The sequence below is a fragment of the Podarcis erhardii genome (assembly GCF_964252035.2).
Source record: "Podarcis erhardii genome assembly, chromosome: 5".
Lineage (NCBI taxonomy): Eukaryota > Metazoa > Chordata > Lepidosauria > Squamata > Lacertidae > Podarcis > Podarcis erhardii.
Window position 1 is genome coordinate 7588341 of NC_138509.1, and position 18662 is coordinate 7607002.

At 47.0% G+C, this 18662-nt stretch overlaps 1 protein-coding gene across 3 annotated transcripts in view; it reads right to left on the bottom strand.

Moving 5' to 3' along the window:
* NTF3 (neurotrophin 3) overlaps nucleotides 1-17912 on the bottom strand; it is a 63878-nt gene extending 45966 nt beyond the window's left edge. The window contains exon 1 of one of the 3 annotated variants that reach the window (XM_081861044.1): nucleotides 17345-17912. Coding sequence is in view for 2 of the 3 variants with exons in the window: in XM_081861041.1 (XP_081717167.1) it covers nucleotides 17341-17361 (21 nt within the window). In the remaining variant the exon portion in view is untranslated. Of the gene's footprint in view, nucleotides 1-14934; nucleotides 15583-17340 lie in introns of those variants that run through there. The other 2 variants (XM_081861041.1, XM_081861042.1) reach the window with 2 other exon arrangements.
* Nucleotides 17913-18662: the final 750 nt, after the last annotated feature.

The window sequence follows — 18662 nt, forward strand, 5'->3', positions numbered from 1 at the left end:
ACTTTTACCAAAATACATTTGCCACACGTACAAGCCGCAGATGTAGTACTGTCATGCTTATTGAAATGCAGAGAAACCATTGGTCCACAGGTTGAATGTGGCCCATGACACCTTCCCATCTAGCTCACAGCAAAAAGATGGACCAAGCTTGTTTTCTCCTGCTAGGACCTGAATTAATGGATTCAAGTTACAGTGGTGCCTCGCAAGACGAAATTAATTCGTTCCGCAAGTTTTTTCTTCTTGCGAGTTTTTCGTCTTGCAAAGCACGGTTTCCCATAAGAATGCATTGAAAATCAATTAATGCGTTCCTATGGAGACTGCTTGCCAGGCTGGCGGTGCGGAGAAGGGCTTTTCTCCCCACCGCAAGCCTTCAGGACAGGTACGGGAACAGAGGGGAAGGCGTGCAGCGCTTCTCCTCTGTTCCTGGGGCTTGTGGTGGGAGGAGGGTTTTTCCTCCCCACGCCAACATTCAGAACAGCATTCTGAAAGTTGGCGGTGGGAAGGAAAACCCTCCTCCCACCGCAAGTCTTCAGGACAGCCATCCGAAGGCTGGCGCGGGGAGAAGGTCTCTCCGCCCCACCGCCAGCCTTTGGAGCAGCCTTCCGAAGGCTGGCAACGGGAGGAGGTCTCTCCGCCCCACCGCCAGCCTTCGGAGGAGCCTTCCGAAGGCTGGCGGTGGGAGGAGGTCTCTCCGCCCCACCGCCAGCCTTCGGAGGAGGTCCGAGGACAGTGGGGAAGACGCGCTGCACTTCCCCGCTGTCCCGGAGATTTCCCTATGGGCTTTCGTCTTGCGAAGGAAGCCCATAGGGAAATTCGTTTTGCGAAGCGCCTCCAAAACGGAAAACCCTTTCGTCTAGTGGGTTTTTCATCTTGCGAGGCGTTCGTCTTGCGGGGCACCACTGTACAAGAAAGGAGATTCTGCCTAAGCATCAGGAAGAACTTTCTGAGAGGAAGAGCTGTTCGACACTGCAACAGACTCCCTCGAGAGATTGTGGACCTTCCTTGGAGGTTTTTAAGCAGAGGTTGGATGGTCTTCTTTCATGAATGCTTTAGCTGAGATTCCTCCAGCTCTCCAGGTCTATGATTCTATGAACCGCTCCTCAAGATGATGAAGCAAATGTTCGCCTTCCCCTCCCACTTCGCTGCTTGCACACACCCCGAAACTGCCCTCACACTGCAATTAGGCTTGGGGGGGGGAAAGTCATCCGCTGGTTCCCGGAGTCTAATTTGTTCACGCCTAATTGTGGGGGTGGGTGGAATGTTCTTCCTGGAAAGTGCAGCTGGAGGGGGAAGGAATAACCCTCCTTCCCTAGCTGCAAGCTCCAGGAAGATCACGTGCCACCACGTGAGCAAATAGGCTTCAAAATGTGAAATATGTTTTTCAACCCGAAGTGCTGGGTGGGGAGAGAGAGAGGGCACGTTTGTGCACATGTGTGGGTGCACATGGTTTGTGGGTGGGTAACCATGTCTTATGGGACGCAGGTGGCACTGTGGGTTAAATCACAGAGCCTCTTGGGCTTGCTGATCAGAAGGTCGGCGGTTCGAATCCCCGCGACAGGGTGAGCTCCCGTTGCTCGGTCCCTGCTCCTGTCCACCTAGCAGTTCAAAAGCACATCAGTGCAAGTAGATAAATAGGTACCACTCCGGCGGAAAGGTAAACAGCATTTCCGTGCGCTGCTCTGGTTCTCCAGAAGCGGCTTAGTCATGCTGGCCACATGACCCGGAAGCTGTATGCCGGCTCCCTCGGCCAATAAAGCGAGATGAGCACCGCAACCCCAGAGTCGGTCACGACTGGACCTAATGGTCAGGGGTCCCTTTACCTTTACGACAACAAGAGTTCAAGGTAGTATGCTACAGTCATAATTACCCCCCAATATATGTATCTGAAGCACCACAAAAACCTGCAAAAATCATTTAATCATAGATCACAGTGGGAGAAGCATTAAGAAAAAGAGGCAGGAATCAGACAGTATATATGTGGACTGTTACTGGATAAAGTGACTTTTCTTCTTTAAGTTCTCAAAGTTCTCAACTTAGCTGAAGGTTATCACCTAAACATCTAGCTTAAGTGACAACCTTGAGCTAGGTTAAGAACTTCAAGAAGAAAAGTCTCTTTATGCAGTGACAGTCCACGTATATACTGTCTGATAATCAGACAGTCCATTATCTGGAAAATAAAACTTTAGAGCCGTCTTGCCCAAAAATGGCAACTAGACATTGCGTTTTGGCAACTTTAACCCTGGTTTAAGGACCCATTTGGCACCTAGCTTATACATCTGAGTTTCTAACACTGCTAAGTGGTACACAAGAAGCTCAATGCAATGAAAACAAAAAATGAGTTAAAACAGGGAAAATTCGGAACCAGCAGGACCAGGTTTTCCTAAAGGAATGGAAGAAGTTTTTGACATATCTGGAAAGCAATCATAATCAATTGACATCATTTGTAGGGTTAAAAGAAGTTTTGTAAGGAGTAATTTATAAACTATTGTGAAGAGAATTAAGAATAGATGTATTGGAAATTTGAGTTTATAGCAATAACTATAGTAACAAAATGCATAATTATAAAGACTTTAGAAAACCATCAGTCGAGGTTGAAAGAAGTCTCAGGCTGTGATAGCCAAAAAATTCAAAAGGATGTTTAAAAGGATGCTATGCAGGAAAATATGTGTAAAAACTAATAAAAAATTATTTATAAAATAGTTAAAATCAGAATGCCTGCTGGATTATTATTTTTTAAGCCTTCAGTAGCAGGGAGGGTACCTGTTTAACCTTACCTTTGCCCACAATACTCAACTCACGGCTTCTGGTGGAGACGAGGAGAGCATCCTGGTGAAATTATGGGATAGGCATGCTCCAGCAACACTATAGTGCTCTAGGGATGAACAGTCCAACCATTCTACCTAGCCTAGAATTGTGGGTTGCTTCCTCAGTAGAGCCCTTTAGTGCACCACAAAAAAGAAAGTCAGACTAAATTCTGTTGCTCTGAGAAAAAGACCTACTTAGCCATTAGGTCTACTTGTATTTAAAGATCACATAGATCAGGATACGCCACAGCTTTGCCTGCTCCACTCCCAGTCTTTGCATGTTCAGCACAAAGGTCTAAGGAGGGATTCTGAACATCTTCAGTGCTTAGAATACCCCTTCAGGTCTTCACATTCAGTATGCAGAGATCTGAAGTGGAGCCTGCGGGAATGTTTGTGGCAAGGACAGCATCTGTGCCCCTGCTTTCCCTCCATTCATTTGCTGAGCACCAGGAGACCTAATGACTGGACAGAGCTGACAAAATATAGACCAAGACTTACCAAAAAAAAATTTTTAAAAAAACTTAGACAAAAGCACATACCAAAGGTAGGTATTTTGACGGCACTAAGGAAGTGGTTAATTAAGAGGCAAGCAAATGAATTTAATTTACAGCAAAGTTTCAGGATGCAATCCTGTATGCTATTTGGTACACTGAAGTCCTACTGAACTATTTCCAGATCTAAAATGACTAACCAAAATGCTGTTTTGCCGGTAGGAAATAAAACCAAGAAGAGCACCTCATAAGGAGAAAAAACAATTGTCCAGACCAATAATGATATCTAATATTTTAATAATAATAATTTATTATTTCTACCCTGCCCATTTAGCTGGGTTTCCCCAGCCACTCTGGGCGGCTTCCAGCAGAAGGCTAAAAATACATTAAAACATCAACCATTAAAAACTCCCCTAGACCATGCAAAGCACTTCACACGGTGGTGTCAATACTTACAAAACCCTGCAGATGTAGGACTGAGGCTGAAGGAGTGGTAACATGCCTAATGTCACCTTGTGAGCACATGGCAAAAGAAATATGAACTTGAGATTTGTTTACCATCCAGTCTTTCCCAACCCTACCGCACAATCTGAAGAATAATAGCTTTCTAAGTGATACACATTTTAGACCTTATCAAGGGTGGGTGGAAACTATTGACAAAATAAGGCAGCACAATCACAGATTAATATTTGATTTATTTATTTTTCTCCTCCAGGATTACAATCTTTGGAGGGAGAGAGAGAGCACTTACTGGATGCTGAGTGAAATGCCTACTCCTTTGGGAATAGGATAGCGGGGGGGGGGGGGACAGCGGCTAACCAAACGTTTGAGGCACACAGGCAAAATTTGGAAACTACACAATAAAATCTGCACCCCAAAACACCCCACCCAACCTGAGCTCCCCCCCTACACTAAACAAAACCAAGTATTTCCATAAATTTCCTTAAAAAACAACTAAGAAACCCAACGAACAAAAAACACTGCCAATTTAAGATGAGCGTTAAGCGTCTCTCATGTTGGCTCAAGACAATAGTTTCCACAAAGCTGGAAAACTGGAAGCCAAGCAGATGCTTCTACCCTAAAGGAGCCCACCTTTCCCTCGGTCTCTCAGGGCCAAATCTATGTGGGGATGATGAAGTATGTGGGACTAGCAGACATGCCCCCATATTATCCCGGTCCTGTAGTTCCTTATGGAACCTCCAGACCTTACTGTTTTGCTAGAGCAGGGATATGGGACATTTTTCTCAGCCTGAGGACTGCATTCCCGCATGACCAACCTTCCAGTTGGGGGGGGAATCACATTAAAGGTAAAGGGAGCCCTGACCATTAGGTCCAGTCGTGACCAACTCTGGGGTTGCGGCCCTCATCTCGCTTTACTGGCCGAGGGAGCCAGCGTACAGCTTCCGGGTCATGTGGCCAGCATGACTAAGCCGCTTCTGGAGAACCATAGCAGTGCACGGAAACGCCGTTTAGCTTCCCGCTGGAGCGGTACCTATTTATCTACTTGCACTTTGACGTGCTTTCCAACTGCTAGGTTGGCAGGAGCTGGGACCGAGCAACGGGAGCTCACCCCATCACGGGGATTTGAACCGCCGACCTTCTGGTCAGCAAGTCCTAGGCTCAGTGGTTTAACCCACAGTGCCACCTGTGTCCCATATGTCTGGGGTAAGTGGAGCCAAAGGCAAAACTGGGCAGAGCAGCAGGTGCGAGTCTTACATTCGTACAGTACCTATATACCTATATTGGGTGGCGCCTTGGTCTAAACCACTTAGCCTTGGGCTTGGCAATCAAAAGGTCAGCGGTTCGAATCCCTGTGACGGCGTGAGCTCCCGTTGTTCGGTCCCAGCTCCTGCCAACCTAGCATTTCGAAAGCACACCAAAAAGTGCAAGTAGATTAATAAGTACCACTTTGGTGGGAAGGTAAACAGCGTTTCCGCACGCTGCTCTGGTTTGCCAGAAGCGGCTTAGTCATGCTGGCCACATGACTCAGAAAAACTGTCTGCAGAGTGGACAAACGTCAGCTCCCTCCGCCTGTAAAACAAGATGAGCGCCGCAACCCCAGAGTCGCTTGCAACTGGACTTAACTGCCAGGGGTCCCTTTACCTTTATATACGTATATAAAGGACAAAGGTTTCAAAAGTTTCTGAAACCCAGACATATTTACCCATCTCCATCTAGGCAAGTTAGAGTCATTATCATCGTTCAAGATCACATCCCTGGCAAGGGTATTTGTGGAGCAAAACCATTAACGGGAGATGATTATCAGGATTTTTAAATGCTATAAAATGTTTTTATTTTATTGTACACGTTGAATTCTTAATGAGTGTCTGAACTTTAGCTCCTGCACAACAGGGAACATGTATAAATCTCTGGCAGATAGTTTACACTTTGATTTGCTTTTGAGTTGGGAGGTTCTTTAACATCCGTCCGTATTTAATGTACTGTAGTTTCTGCAGAGGGCACAAGGAGAAGGGGACGACAGAGGACGAAATGGTTGGATAGTGTTCGCGAAGCTACCAGCATGAGTCTGACCAAATTGCGGGAGGCAGTGGAAGACAGAAGTGCCTGGCGTGCTCTGGTCCATGGGGTCACGAAGAGTTGGACACGACTAAACGACTAAACAACAACAACAACAACAGTTTCTGCAGAAAATAGCTTCTAGTGAGCACCTGATTTCAGACAGGAAAGACAAATCTTGGTTGCTAGCAAGGGAGGGAGGACAAACTACAGTACAGATTTTCCATGGATTATAAAAGGAATTGGAAGCAGGAAAAAAGAATGCACTAGAAGGAAGGAAGAAAGAGCAACTCTTTAGTGCCCCAGGGAGGGATTCCTATAGCCCAGTGTCTAAAAAACTCACTTGTCAATCACAGCTCTGCTTTCACTCATTGGCCAAAAGCACCAAAAGGGGTGGGTGGGGAACAGCCAGGCTGAGTCATCCCATAGCTGCCTGCACATTTTGTTTCATAACAGGGGTGGGGATCCTTTTTGGCTCCACAGACCAGATCCTTATCAGGACTGGCCTCTCAGGCCAAATTTGACAGGTGGGAGGCCCCACCCACCTCTCAAAATCCCTTGTGCAGGTTTTCCAGCTGGGAACCTGCAGTTCCTTCAAGGTTAGGCAGCGCTCTCACCCCTCTGTGAGCCTCTGGAGCTTTAAACAGGAGCGGGAGTGCAGGGGGCTGTCTGAAAGCCCTTTGCAAAATCACTGTTTGAAGCAGCCTCCCCCTCCCTCCTGTAAACATTGCTCAAGAAGGGAGGCTGCTTCAAAGAGTGCTTCTGCAAAGCTCTTTAAGACAATCTACGCACTCTCACCTGAGCAATGGGGCTCTCTTAAAGCGCTTGGCAAAAGTGCTATCTGAAGCAACTCCAGGCTTCTGCTTTAAGCGTGTGGTGGGGAAGGAAGGAAGGAGTAAGAAGCTTGCATTATACAGACTACTTTGTCCTCTCACCTGCCTGCTTACAGGAGAAGCTGACATTACCAGCCATGACAGCAAGTGGACATGATTTGGGGGGGGGGGGTATTTATTCTTTCTCGTAATTGTAAAAAACCTCAAAGTGGTGTTAGAGACTTAAATTATATATATATATAAAAGCTAAGCATCTGGGGCCCCTTGCAGATGTGGGTTTTGGTAGAATTCCTCCAAATGAACCATTATTATCTGGCCATGTTCCTTGAGCTACTTTCCTGTAGGGTTGGGGCTGGTAGGAGTGGAACCACTACAGCATCATGCCTCAAAACTCCTGCGTCATTCCACTGTCAATGGTGACAAAAGTTGCTGAGATATCAAGGGAAACCAACAGGGTTTCACTCCCTGCATCTCTCTTCCGATAAAGGTCATCAACCAGGGTAACCAAGGCTGTTTCGGTGCTAAAACTAGGCCTGAAAAGAAGTGGCGATGAGTCTGGACAAACGGTTTCCTCCATGCACACCTGCAGCTGGCTGCCCACCCCCTCATTTACCCAGAAAGGGAATATTAAAGACTGGGTAGTAGTTTTCTAAAACCTCTGGGCCCAGGGAGGGGTGGGCATAAATCCCTCCCATAGAAAGGCATTAACTAAACCAGGCAGAGGCAAACTCGGCCCTCCAGATGTTTTGGGACTACAACTCCCATCATCCCTAGCTGACAGGACCAGTGGTCAGGGATGATGGGAATTGTGGTCCCAAAACATCTGGAGGGCCGAGTTTGCCTATGCCTGAACTAAACCACAGACCTATCCATTCAATCAGCTCCAACTAGATTTCATCTACCATTGTGGAAAGGGATCAAGAGGGCTTCTATCTGACCTCACTTCTGCAAGCATCCACAACAACCCAAACTGATGCCACAGACTGTAACCAGTCAGTGCTCCAAGGATGTCTATTAGCTGTGGCTTCCAGTTTGGCACAGATCTGGGGGATTTTGCCCTCAAAATACATTGTGAATCTCTCCCAGCAGCCTATTGAGTGGTCTGTTGTTAATAATGCCACACTGGTTTGAACTAGCAGGTTCCAAGCATAAATCTGTGGGTTAACTGAAGGTTAAAGAAGGCTGATCGCCAAAGAATTGATGCTTTTGAATTATGGTGTTGGAGGAGACTCTTGAGAGTCCCATGGACTGCAAGAAGATCAAGCCTCTCCATGCTGAAGGAAATCAGCCCTGAGTGCTCACTGGAAGGACAGATCGTGAAGCTGAGGCTCCAATACTTTGGCCACCTCATGAGAAGAGAAGACTCCCTGGAAAAGACCCTGATGTTGGGAAAGATAGAGGGCACAAGGAGAAGGGGACGACAGAGGACGAGATGGTTGGACAGTGTTCTCAAAGCTACAAACATGGGTTTGACCAAACAGCGGGAGGCAGTGGAAGACAGGAGCGTCTGGCGTGCTCTGGTCACAAAGTTTCAGACACGACTAAACGACTAAATCAAGAAACAGAATTGCACATTTTCACTTGGGTGGTTTGGATTCTTGTTCCTGATAACACATGGTGAACTCTTACAGTATTATGCTCTGCCCGAACCCCACCCCACCCTGGAAATAGGCAGGCATTCTCCTTGCATCTTCAAGACAGTTCACGTAATACTGCCTCTTAATGTTCTGCTCTCCCTTCCATTCAATCCAAACTCAAATGCTTTTGGAAAAGTGAGGGTGCTTCTGGGACTCCGCTGCGCCAGTCAGCTGCAACTCAAGCTGCCTCGCAGAATACCATGGCTCCCTTGGGACAACATCACTGCAAGGAGAGCGAGGATCAATGCTGCTCTAGGGTTCCCCATTCTGACCAGCAGCACAGTGGAAATATGCAAGATGGCGGCAGACCTTTAGGCCAGACCCTTCAGTTATTACTGTGTGCCCTATCACACTGTTTGGAAATTACTGCCTTAGCTTTGTGCCTCAAACCCAGTACCTGCTCCTCCTGAACAGAACTATGGCTGCCAATGAAGCAAGTTCTGATATGAACTGCAGGGGTTGGGTTCAAGCAAAGCAACTGAAGGGATTTTGAGGGGAGCCTGGAGCATTTTAACAGGATGAGCAAAACTTCTCAAGTGGGCTTTGTGCATCTTTCCATGAAATTTGACTCCTTTTGCCTACCAAACATTTCTGTCCTGTCAGGGAACTGCATAAGCTCAGAGGCGGGAGGTGGAAGGGAAGTTGGGTTACAGGGAGCCGCCGAAGATCATGAGAAGCAGCTTGTCCCCCGGGGAGGAGGGAAGGCACACCTCCAGTGGGAAGGGGTACAGGGCTTGGAAGATGCAAGGGAGAACCGCAACACCGAACCTGAGCAAAGCGGGGGGGGAGGCAGGTCCCCCTTTGCCCACGCCCTCTTTGCGCAGTAGGCTTACGCGCAGAGAGGGAAGGCATAGGATGGGGGTCAAAAGACTGCTATGCTGGGGGGAATTTAATGACCACCCACTCCCAGATTCTGCTAGCGACTGATCAGACATAGAATTGAGACGATCTGCATTGTAAATGTTTTGGACAGATAATAAAGCCTTGAAAAGACCAGGGGGAGTCTTGCTGGCTTTTGAGCAACCACGCCAGCATTCATAACATGTCCCTCCAATTTCAGCTGGATGAGATAGTAAATATATCATCTAGCTATTAGCTTCTAGTTCACCATCTACTACCTAGGCTACCAAATGCCAAATTAGTTTTTATTACGTTTGTATGCAGCATACAGGGACGCGGGTGGTGCTGTGGTTTAAATCACAGAGCCTAGGACTTGCCGATCAGAAGGTCGGCAGTTCGAATCCCCACGACGGGGTGAGCTCCCGTTGCTCAGACTCAGCAGTTCGAAAGCACGTCGAAGTGCAAATAGATAAATAGGTACCGCTCCAGGGGGAAGATAAATGGCGTTTCCGTGCGCTGCTCTGGTTCGCCAGAAGCGGCTTAGTCCTGCTGGCCACATGACCTGTACGTCGGCTCCCTCGGCCAATAAAGCGAGATGAGCGCCGCAACCCCAGAGTCGGCCACAACTGGACCTAATGGTCAGGGGTCCCTTTACCTTTACCTTTATGCAGCATACATGGTTGTCCCTACCTCTATAGTTTATCTTCACAACAACCCTGTGAGGTAGATGAAGCTGACAGAGAGAGTAACAGGCTCATACTCATACCCTGTGAGCATCACTGGCCAGTGGAAATTTGAACTGTGTCTCCCCAGTCCTAGTCCAACACACAAATCACTACTTTGAGCTATTTTGTATACAGATGACAGATGTGTTAAATGCTCGATGAAGCACGCTGCAGTGAAATTTTAATACAGTATTATACTTTATCACTCACACAAATCTGTCATGAGAAAGACTAGATTTGGGGCAATTCATATGTTACCAACAGCAGCGTACAAACTGCTTCCATTCAGATCTCTGTGGTGCAATGGGTCAGTGGGTCTGGCTGTTAACCAGAAATTTGGTAGTTTCAGCCCACCCAGGGACAGCTGTGGACTGGATTCCTGCATTGCAGGAGGTTGGCCTAGATGACCCTCAGGGTCCCTCTCAACTCTACAATTCTATGATATTCTATGATGATGGCTTCTTCCCACACTAGTGATCCTGTTGGGAACATGGTTCCTTGCCATCTTTAACTGTCAGACAGATGATTTCTGCTTTGAATTGCTTTACAAAAAAAGAACTGGACAAAATTCACGGAAGTTGCAACTTTCATTGATAACTCTGATGCCTAACTCTGAATCTCCATGTTCAGAAGCAGTGGCCGTCTTTTGAGTACCAAATGCAGGGGGTAAAATGGCAATCATCTTCCTTGAAGCATCTGACTGGTCAGTGTTAGAAACAGAATGCTCAGCTAAATGGACAGTCTGTTCCATCAAGGCAGTTCTTTGCACTTAAACATCACAGTTTTCTCTACCTTCACATTTTGTTGGGAAAATATTCTGACATCATAGCCAGTTTACCTCATGTTTTCTTCCTTATTAAATACCAGCCCAAGTTCCCATTTGCCCCTTTGTTCCTTCTTCTCCAGTACTAGTGATTGTTCACCAAACAGACTTCCTTCGCAAATATATTAAAATATACTTCCATGGTGAAGCAATACATTATTCCTTGTTCTATTGCCACACTTTTCCAGAGTTCACCATCTCTACAAACAACCGCAGCTGGCCTATATCCTCAGATATCAACTACAGTACCACCATATCCTTTTATTACGCCCTGTATTATTACGCCACAAGCATCTTACAACACATTGCCATTTGCAGCCTTGTGTGACCCTCTGAACACAGGTCACCTGCAAACAGCCTCTTGTCCATCATTTCTCCAGAGAATTCATTACAGTCATACCTCTGGTTGCAAACATGATCCGTGCGGGAGGCATGTTCGCAACCCGCAGCGTTCGCAGCCTGAAGCGCCGCATCTGCACACGCATGTGACACGATTCGGCGCTTCTGCACATGTGCAAGAACCAAAACACGGAAGTAACCCATTCCGCTACTTCTGGGTTCGGCGCGGTCCACAACCCGAAAACGTGCAACCCACAGCATTCGTAACCTGAGGTATGACTGTATAACAATATTATGAGGTAGGTTAGCCTGAGAAATAACAACCTACCTAAGGTCATCCAGTAAGCTTAGTAACTAACTGGAAATTTGGACCCAGGTCTCTGCCATTCAAGTCTTCAGACACCATACCACACGGGCTCTCAGACTGATGCAGCAATGTTGCCATTAGGATTAGCAGTGAGGTACATTGTAGGCCTCTAACTTCAACATTACTCCTTAACTGGTTTTATCCTCCAGCAAACCCCAACTCAAGTCTGCAAATCAATTCACGGAAATTTCAATATAATGGGATTACCTGATGAAATAGGTCACTGCATGAAAGAACACAATATGCCTATTATTTTCCAAGGTACCATGACACTTTTTCCCCAGGGCTTTCCATATCTTCAGGAAAAAGACTATGCCACTTCAGAATTCCAGGTCCTTACTTAAGTGAGAGAATCACAAGAATGAACATTTTCCTACATCTGAAATAATGTGCTGCTTCTGGAAAACTAATGTCATGTCAGGGAGACAGGACAGTCTGTCAATTTATCTAGTGCAGTCTTTTTCTTTTTTACTAGCTTTGTGTGTAGTTGGGGGCTACAAACACACACACACACACACACACACACATACACACACACACACACACACACACACACACACACACATATATATACAGTGCTGCAGTCCCAGAAGGCTACACTGGGCTTTTCTGTAAACATAAATCAGGCCTTGAAGGCTTTCTTTTTGGTGGCTACTAAAAGCTGTCATATTATTTACATAGTAATAAATCACTTTTATTATTTGCATATTTATATTATTGTGTGCATATATAGTTACATCCATCCAAGAAACTTAAAATTCAAGTTAATATCTAAATGTTACTATGCCTATAGTAAGTATGCCCCAGAAAGTATTAACTCATACCTGCTTTGACCACATTGTTGAAATGCAATCAGGATAATAACCGGTTTATATGCTTCCAGAGCATACTCAAGGAATTGCTCTACATATTAGTGGGGAACAAAGGATTAGCAAGTGTTTATAAATAAAAAAAAAGGTCTTTTCAGTACTAAAACCTAACACTATATATCATGCGAGCAACCTTTGTTCCCCAGTTGCCTTTACCTTCTCTTTCCATTCAATGTTTCCTTCCACTCTTTATTACAAGCGTGGACCATTCCTTTCATTGTTCGTTCCCCACGCCTAAGGGAAATTTGCACAGATCTTTTAAGTGCTTTTACTACAAAGAAGACCACCCTTCCTCCGTATCCTAGCTTTCCCACACCCCCACCTTCCCTCCTGCTCTCAGAACTAATGCCCAGGGAAAGCTGTCCCTCATTAATAAACAACTGTGGCTTGTCTTCGCACTGAACATTAAGGAGGGACATTAAGATACGCTCCGCGCAGGCCAGAGCCCCAAGCACCTCTTGGAAGTGCCACAACCTCCCTTGATAGCATTCTCAGCAGTGTCAAAACATTCAAGTCTGAATGTATGTCCCTCCTGTATGCTGGATGCCAGTGAGCACACCTGCTCACTTTAACCTCCAGACCATAGCTGTCAAGTGTCCCTTATTTGGCGGGACAGTCCCTTATCCCAGCGCCATGTCCCGCTGCTGTCCCTTATTGATGATGTCCCTTAAATAAGCTACTGAAGGTAATGGGGCCCTTTCTATGTCCAGCTGTCCTTTGTCAAAAACAAATTGTTGCTGTTTTTTGTGTTGAATATACGCTATATGGTGATTTATGGACCTAATAGGTATCTAAAGCCATTTGCATGCAACAAAATATGTATTTTATCAAAGTAATTGTTGATCCCTTATTTTGGCTGCTGATCCCTTATTTTCAAGGCTGCTGGTCCCTTGTTTTCAAATCTGTAAGTTGACAGCTATGCTCCAGACCAGACTTGCACCATACCTCTCCAATTTCACTTTGCTTCCATGTCAGCCCCCAATACAGCAAGAATCGGTTCCACCTGTAGTTTCCTGCCACTGTCTTCCGATCTTTAGGCTACCATCAGCTGGGGCAGACACCACAACCCAACCTTATTTACTTTCTGCAGGTAGTATAATGATAATGAGGTCAGTAGACTCCAGTGGCAAAGCTTCCCCGGAGTCGGGACAGCACCGCTCCAGACAGGAAGCAAAAGCTTGCCAGAAACAAGAAAGCCAGACCTGTACACACACAAAAACGTGTGTGGGAGAGAAACAAAACGAGCAGGTGAGGGAACAGGATTCAGCCTAATCTTTTCCCAGGTGTGCCATTTTTTTTTTTTTTAATGCACAGAGAATTTTGATTCATTTTATTTCGGGGGGGGGGGGGAGAGATTCAACATACAGACACACATACACATATACCCTGAAAGACTTCAGGCTATAAAAGGGTTTACTGCTCTTCTAAATTGCCACTTCTTCCCTAAGAGGCGTGTTTAGAGATTACAGATTACGTTGCATTATTGTGGTTTTGCAACAATGCAGCTGGATCCCTGGAATGTGGTGTTTTTTTATGTATATAAAAAATTGTTTTTGCAAAGCTGGCATTTTCTGGCACGCACGTGGTTCCCCCCCCAACTGCCTGGATGCTGCGGGCGGTGGGGGGGGGGGGCTTGAAGACCTTTCTGGAGATACAGCCTACCTAAGATCACCCATCCAGCCGACTCTCCCGCACGCGCCTCGCCCCTGCTATACCGCGAGGGAGCTCGCGGGCGCAGCGCGCAGCCTCCGCTTCGCAGGCGCTGGGACTCCTGCTCGCCTCTCCAAACAGCTGCGCGCAAAGTGACCGAAGAAGCCGCCCGCCAGCAAACTTCATTCAAACCCAAATCCTGCCGTCTGTCCGTCCGTCCGTCCCCCCCGCCCCTTGCTCTTCTCTCCATCTATTTCGAGATCCAGACCAACTTTCGCCCTTTCCTAGTTTTATTTTAACGGAGAGGATTAAAGGGCTGGATCTGAAAAGTATCCAAACCACGTCAGGATTGCGCTCGCCTCTCGCCGCCTCTCCCTGCCCGCAAGCCATCGGGCTGAGCGTCTCCCGAAGAAGCTCCCGAGAAACTCGGCGACTTTTGCAGGAGGAGGAGGAAAGCGGAGGCTCCTCTCGCGCGCTTTCCCTCAGGCGCCCCGACAGGGGGCTCTTCCCCCTCCGCACCCGCGCACAGGACGGGGCGCACTCCGCCGACCCGCGGCCGCGCAAAGCCTGCCTTTGGTTTTCTGGAAAGGAGAATGATTTGCGCCACGCGGGACTTTTTTTGGGGGGGTGTCCCCGCCTTCGTGAAAGGGGTGGGAGGAGACGACCCACACCTGGAATGGGCCGCGGGAATCGGAGTTACCTGGAGTAACAGAGACGGGGAGGGGGGTGGCCGGGGGGGAATCCCCCGCGCGCGTCTTCCTTCCCCGCCTGCTTTTGTTAGGAACCGAGCTTGCTCGATGTCTCCTCCAAAGCTTGGGGGGTGGGAATCCAGGGGACACCCCCCCCCCAAGACTTCCTCGCGTACATCCCGCTTTCCTTCGGAAGAGGACCCAGCTCCCCAACCTGGGCAGGGCTACGAGTCCGGCGTGGCTTTTACTCGCGAGTAGGCAAGCCCGGTGCCCGAGTGAGGCCCAACCTCATCGGGCCAAGGGGGTGGGGTGGGTGTTTCGGCCCCCTCCCGCGACCCCCGTCCCCTTACCGTGGCAGAAGTGAGCATGGCATCCGCGGGGCCGTTTGCAGGGAAGCCGACATGAAGAGAGCGAGCTGGCTGCGCAGGATCCGGCCCTTGGAGAGGCGCGCTCGCTCGCTCGCCCGCCGGCAGCAGCAGCAGCAGCAGGGGCCCCCCGCAACTTGCACGGCTCCGAGCCGAAAGACGAGCTGCAACCTCTGCGCCCGCGAACCTGAATCTGCGCGGCTATAAGAAACCCGCTCCGCCAGATGGCTCGCCGCCTTAACCCCTTGCCTGCCGCGCACTCCTCCGGCGCCGGCCCCTTGCAAATCCGGGCCGGGAAACACCAGCAAGAAACTCTCGGGGAGAAGTTTTCTTGCTCAGGCTGCTTTTTGGGGGGGGGAGGGAGGGGCAGCATTAGGATGCTCGTCTTGCGCTCCCGGGCATTAAAAGTAATTTCAAGCCCTCGACTGGCATGTTTTACAAGGATGGGAAGTGGAGTTGGCATGGGCAAAGCTTGGCCGGGGGGGGGGGAAAGTGCGGTGCGTTTCCTCGGAAGCAAGCCCCACTGTCTCCCAGGAGACTTGCACCTAGGTAAGTGCGTGCAGGATGGCAACCTAGAGGCCCGTCTCTCGTGCGTGCAAGGCTACCCGGAACTGACTTGCACTGCAGCCTGGAATTATTAGCATGGCTTTCAAGAGTTGAGGCTGCAATCCTGAGCCCGTTTACCTGGCAGAAAGCCCTACCGAATTCTCAGTAGACATGCTTAGATTTGCACTGTTAATTCTCAGAAGAGATGCCACTGACAGCCCCGGTCTACTCAAAAGGGTCCCATCAGATTAAATGGAGTTTGCGTCCATTTTAGTGGGTATAGGATTGCAGCCTTAACATCGATATTGACAGTGATCTACCTGCATCTACAAAAATGCACAGGGAGGCTGCAAATTGGTAGATTCTGTACCAAATACATTCAAAATATTGGGGGTGGGGGGGGTGAGAGGAATACTGGAAACTTTCTGAATCTCTCTTACAAATCAGATTTCAGCTTCTGGCGGCTTGCTTTTTCTCCTCTTTTGTTAATGCCTATAAGTCAAATGAATTCTACTGATACATATTTCACCAAAACTAGGCAAATGTTCAAGGTTTTATATTGTAGGTGAACCCATTATGAAAATGGTGTGTGCAAAACAAGTGAATTCCTCAGCATCAATAGCAAAGGCCACTTTGCCGCCTCATTTTTCCTTGAATTTATCTCACTAGCTCACGAAGAATGGAGATGATAATTTTAGCTTGCATGCCTCTTTAATTCTCCCTCTAAATTTATACATGCTTAAATCATCGGGTATGAGAGTGTGTGTGTGTGTGTGCGTGCTCTTTCCTCAGCCAGATTAAAATAGAACGTGAAGAGCAAGTTACAACCAACATCTTTGAGGTCACAGAGGACGATTTGTTCTGAGAAAACTTTCCCACCCAAATGTTGATGCTACAGAAAGTTTGTGCAGTTTGCATCCTTACAGAATAATGTGGATCAGCATACTTTCCTTCCTTCTTCCCTGAAAAACTTTTATCCATTTCTTTACCATTTAGATTGTAGACTCCTCATGATAGAGAGCAGTCTTTTTGTCTTATCTCTACCCTTTCAAGTACACTGAGAGTGCTATGGTTATTGCAATAATATATTGTCTAAGCAAACCGTCGGTAGATCTTTCCCGTCCACCCTTCCGTTTTATTTCCTTGCCTATACTTTTGCACTTTTCATAAGCAACAGGCTTAAAATAGTTTCGCTTAGGTGGTTGTTCACATCTGCACATGCAGGGGATTATGAGATGGTAAAAAGGACTCCACCAGTTCAGATGGAGGACTTTTTTATTATTATTATTGTTTCCCTATGCTACAAACACCATGGAAACAAACACCAGCACAGCAGGCAGACATCTGGGCTAAAAGCTTTATGCCAGTTTTCTATTGTCAGGGAAATTTTTTATATAGGGAACATTTGAAAATGCCACCCCAAATCTGTAGTATGACCCCATAGCTCATTCTACTGCTGAGAATTATATCAGTCTGGTCTGCTTCATGTGCAGCCCCAGCTTCTCAGCACCCACCCTCATATGGATATCAAACAGGTGAATGTTCATTCTTAAGGTTTTAGGATGCCCAGTTTCAGAAATGACTCTGTCACAAGAGTTATTTCTCATTTCTGTAGCCCAAGGTGTGACAAATGTCCTTTGAAAATGAAGATCACACTCTGACAATCACCATCTTTGAGACTTTGCAAAACACACACTGAATATAATTCATATATCAATCAGAAATTGCACACACATATAATAAATCATGCATATATCTAGTATATATATATATATATATATATATATATATATATTCCCCTATTAATGAATTAATGTTTACGCTCCATATTTTTACACATTGTACCTGCCTCATCATCATCATCATTTTCACCGCTTGGGTTGACTTTCACGGAGGAGGAAATCTTCCTTCGCTGATGCTTCTTAAGTAAACTTATTCTTCTGTCGTTCTCTGCTTATCCTCCAGTCTGTACGGAAATTTATCCACTCAACACTTTGCATCTTCCATCCAGAATGTAGTCATAATAATAATAATATTAACAACAACTTTTTAATTAAAAAAATGGTTCGCTTGGAGCAAAAATGTAATGCTCGCAGCAGCTCACTCCTGCATTTAAACTCCTGCAAAAAAATGCTAGAATTAAAAGCAGCTCTTGTCCTGAGAAATATGGACAGCCAAACAGCCTGGGAAACTGTGGCCGCCAGTGCACTCTCAGTCCAAGCATAAGGGAAGGCAGTAAAGAGAAGCCCCCAAATCACTGAGCCTGCAGAGAGGCTGGCTCCCAGCAACTTGCATTGTTCGCAACTGGAAAGGTTCCTGCCATTCTGCACTGGTGCCTGTGGCCTCCTGCGATCAACGCCTTGTAATTTGAGACGCAACACCTAATCTTGCCAAATATGCATCCCTGGGTGGGGGTGGGGGAGGCAGGGTCTCTCTTCACAACTCTGCAAAAGGGAGACAACCCGTGTTTCCTGTTTCCTCGGCTTGGGTTCCTCCCAAAAGTTCCTCTCACTAGGAATCTTTTATTTCATTTTGTTTTACAAACAGTTTTGAAAGGTGTGGGTCTACAGCATTTTGAAAGCTGCAGAAATACTTGAAGCAAGACCAACATTTTAATAAGATGGTAAAAAAATCAGTTGCAAGAATTGGGGGGGGGGGTTGCCAGGACAGGGATCTACAGATAGGAGCAGACTCCACTGTTTGGGTACCTAAGGGCAGGCTGTTTGTTTAGCATGCTTCTTCTTCTTCTTCGGCAATCACCCGTAGCCGAATAAGATTGTCTTCCATAAACACGGTTTTAACAATGAGTCCGTAAGTGACTGTGGAGGCCAAATTATGGACCCACACATCCTTCCACAGTGGGGACATTGGTTTCTGGGTGGGAGTTGATCACGGTGTGGATTTGCCAAGTGTGCCTTCCTCTTAGCACGTTTCTCCCTTGCGTTCTGAGTTCAAGTTTTCTTCAAAGTCCATGACGCCTCTGGTAAACGCTGTTCTCCAACTGGAGCGCTCGCAGGCCAGTGTTTCCCAGTTGTCGGTGTTTATACTACATTTTTAAAGATTTGCCTCGAGGCAGTCTTTAAACCTCTTTTGTTGTCACCAGCGTTATGCTTTCCGTTTTTAAGTTCAGAATATAGTAGCTGCTTTAGAAGATGATAATCAGGCAT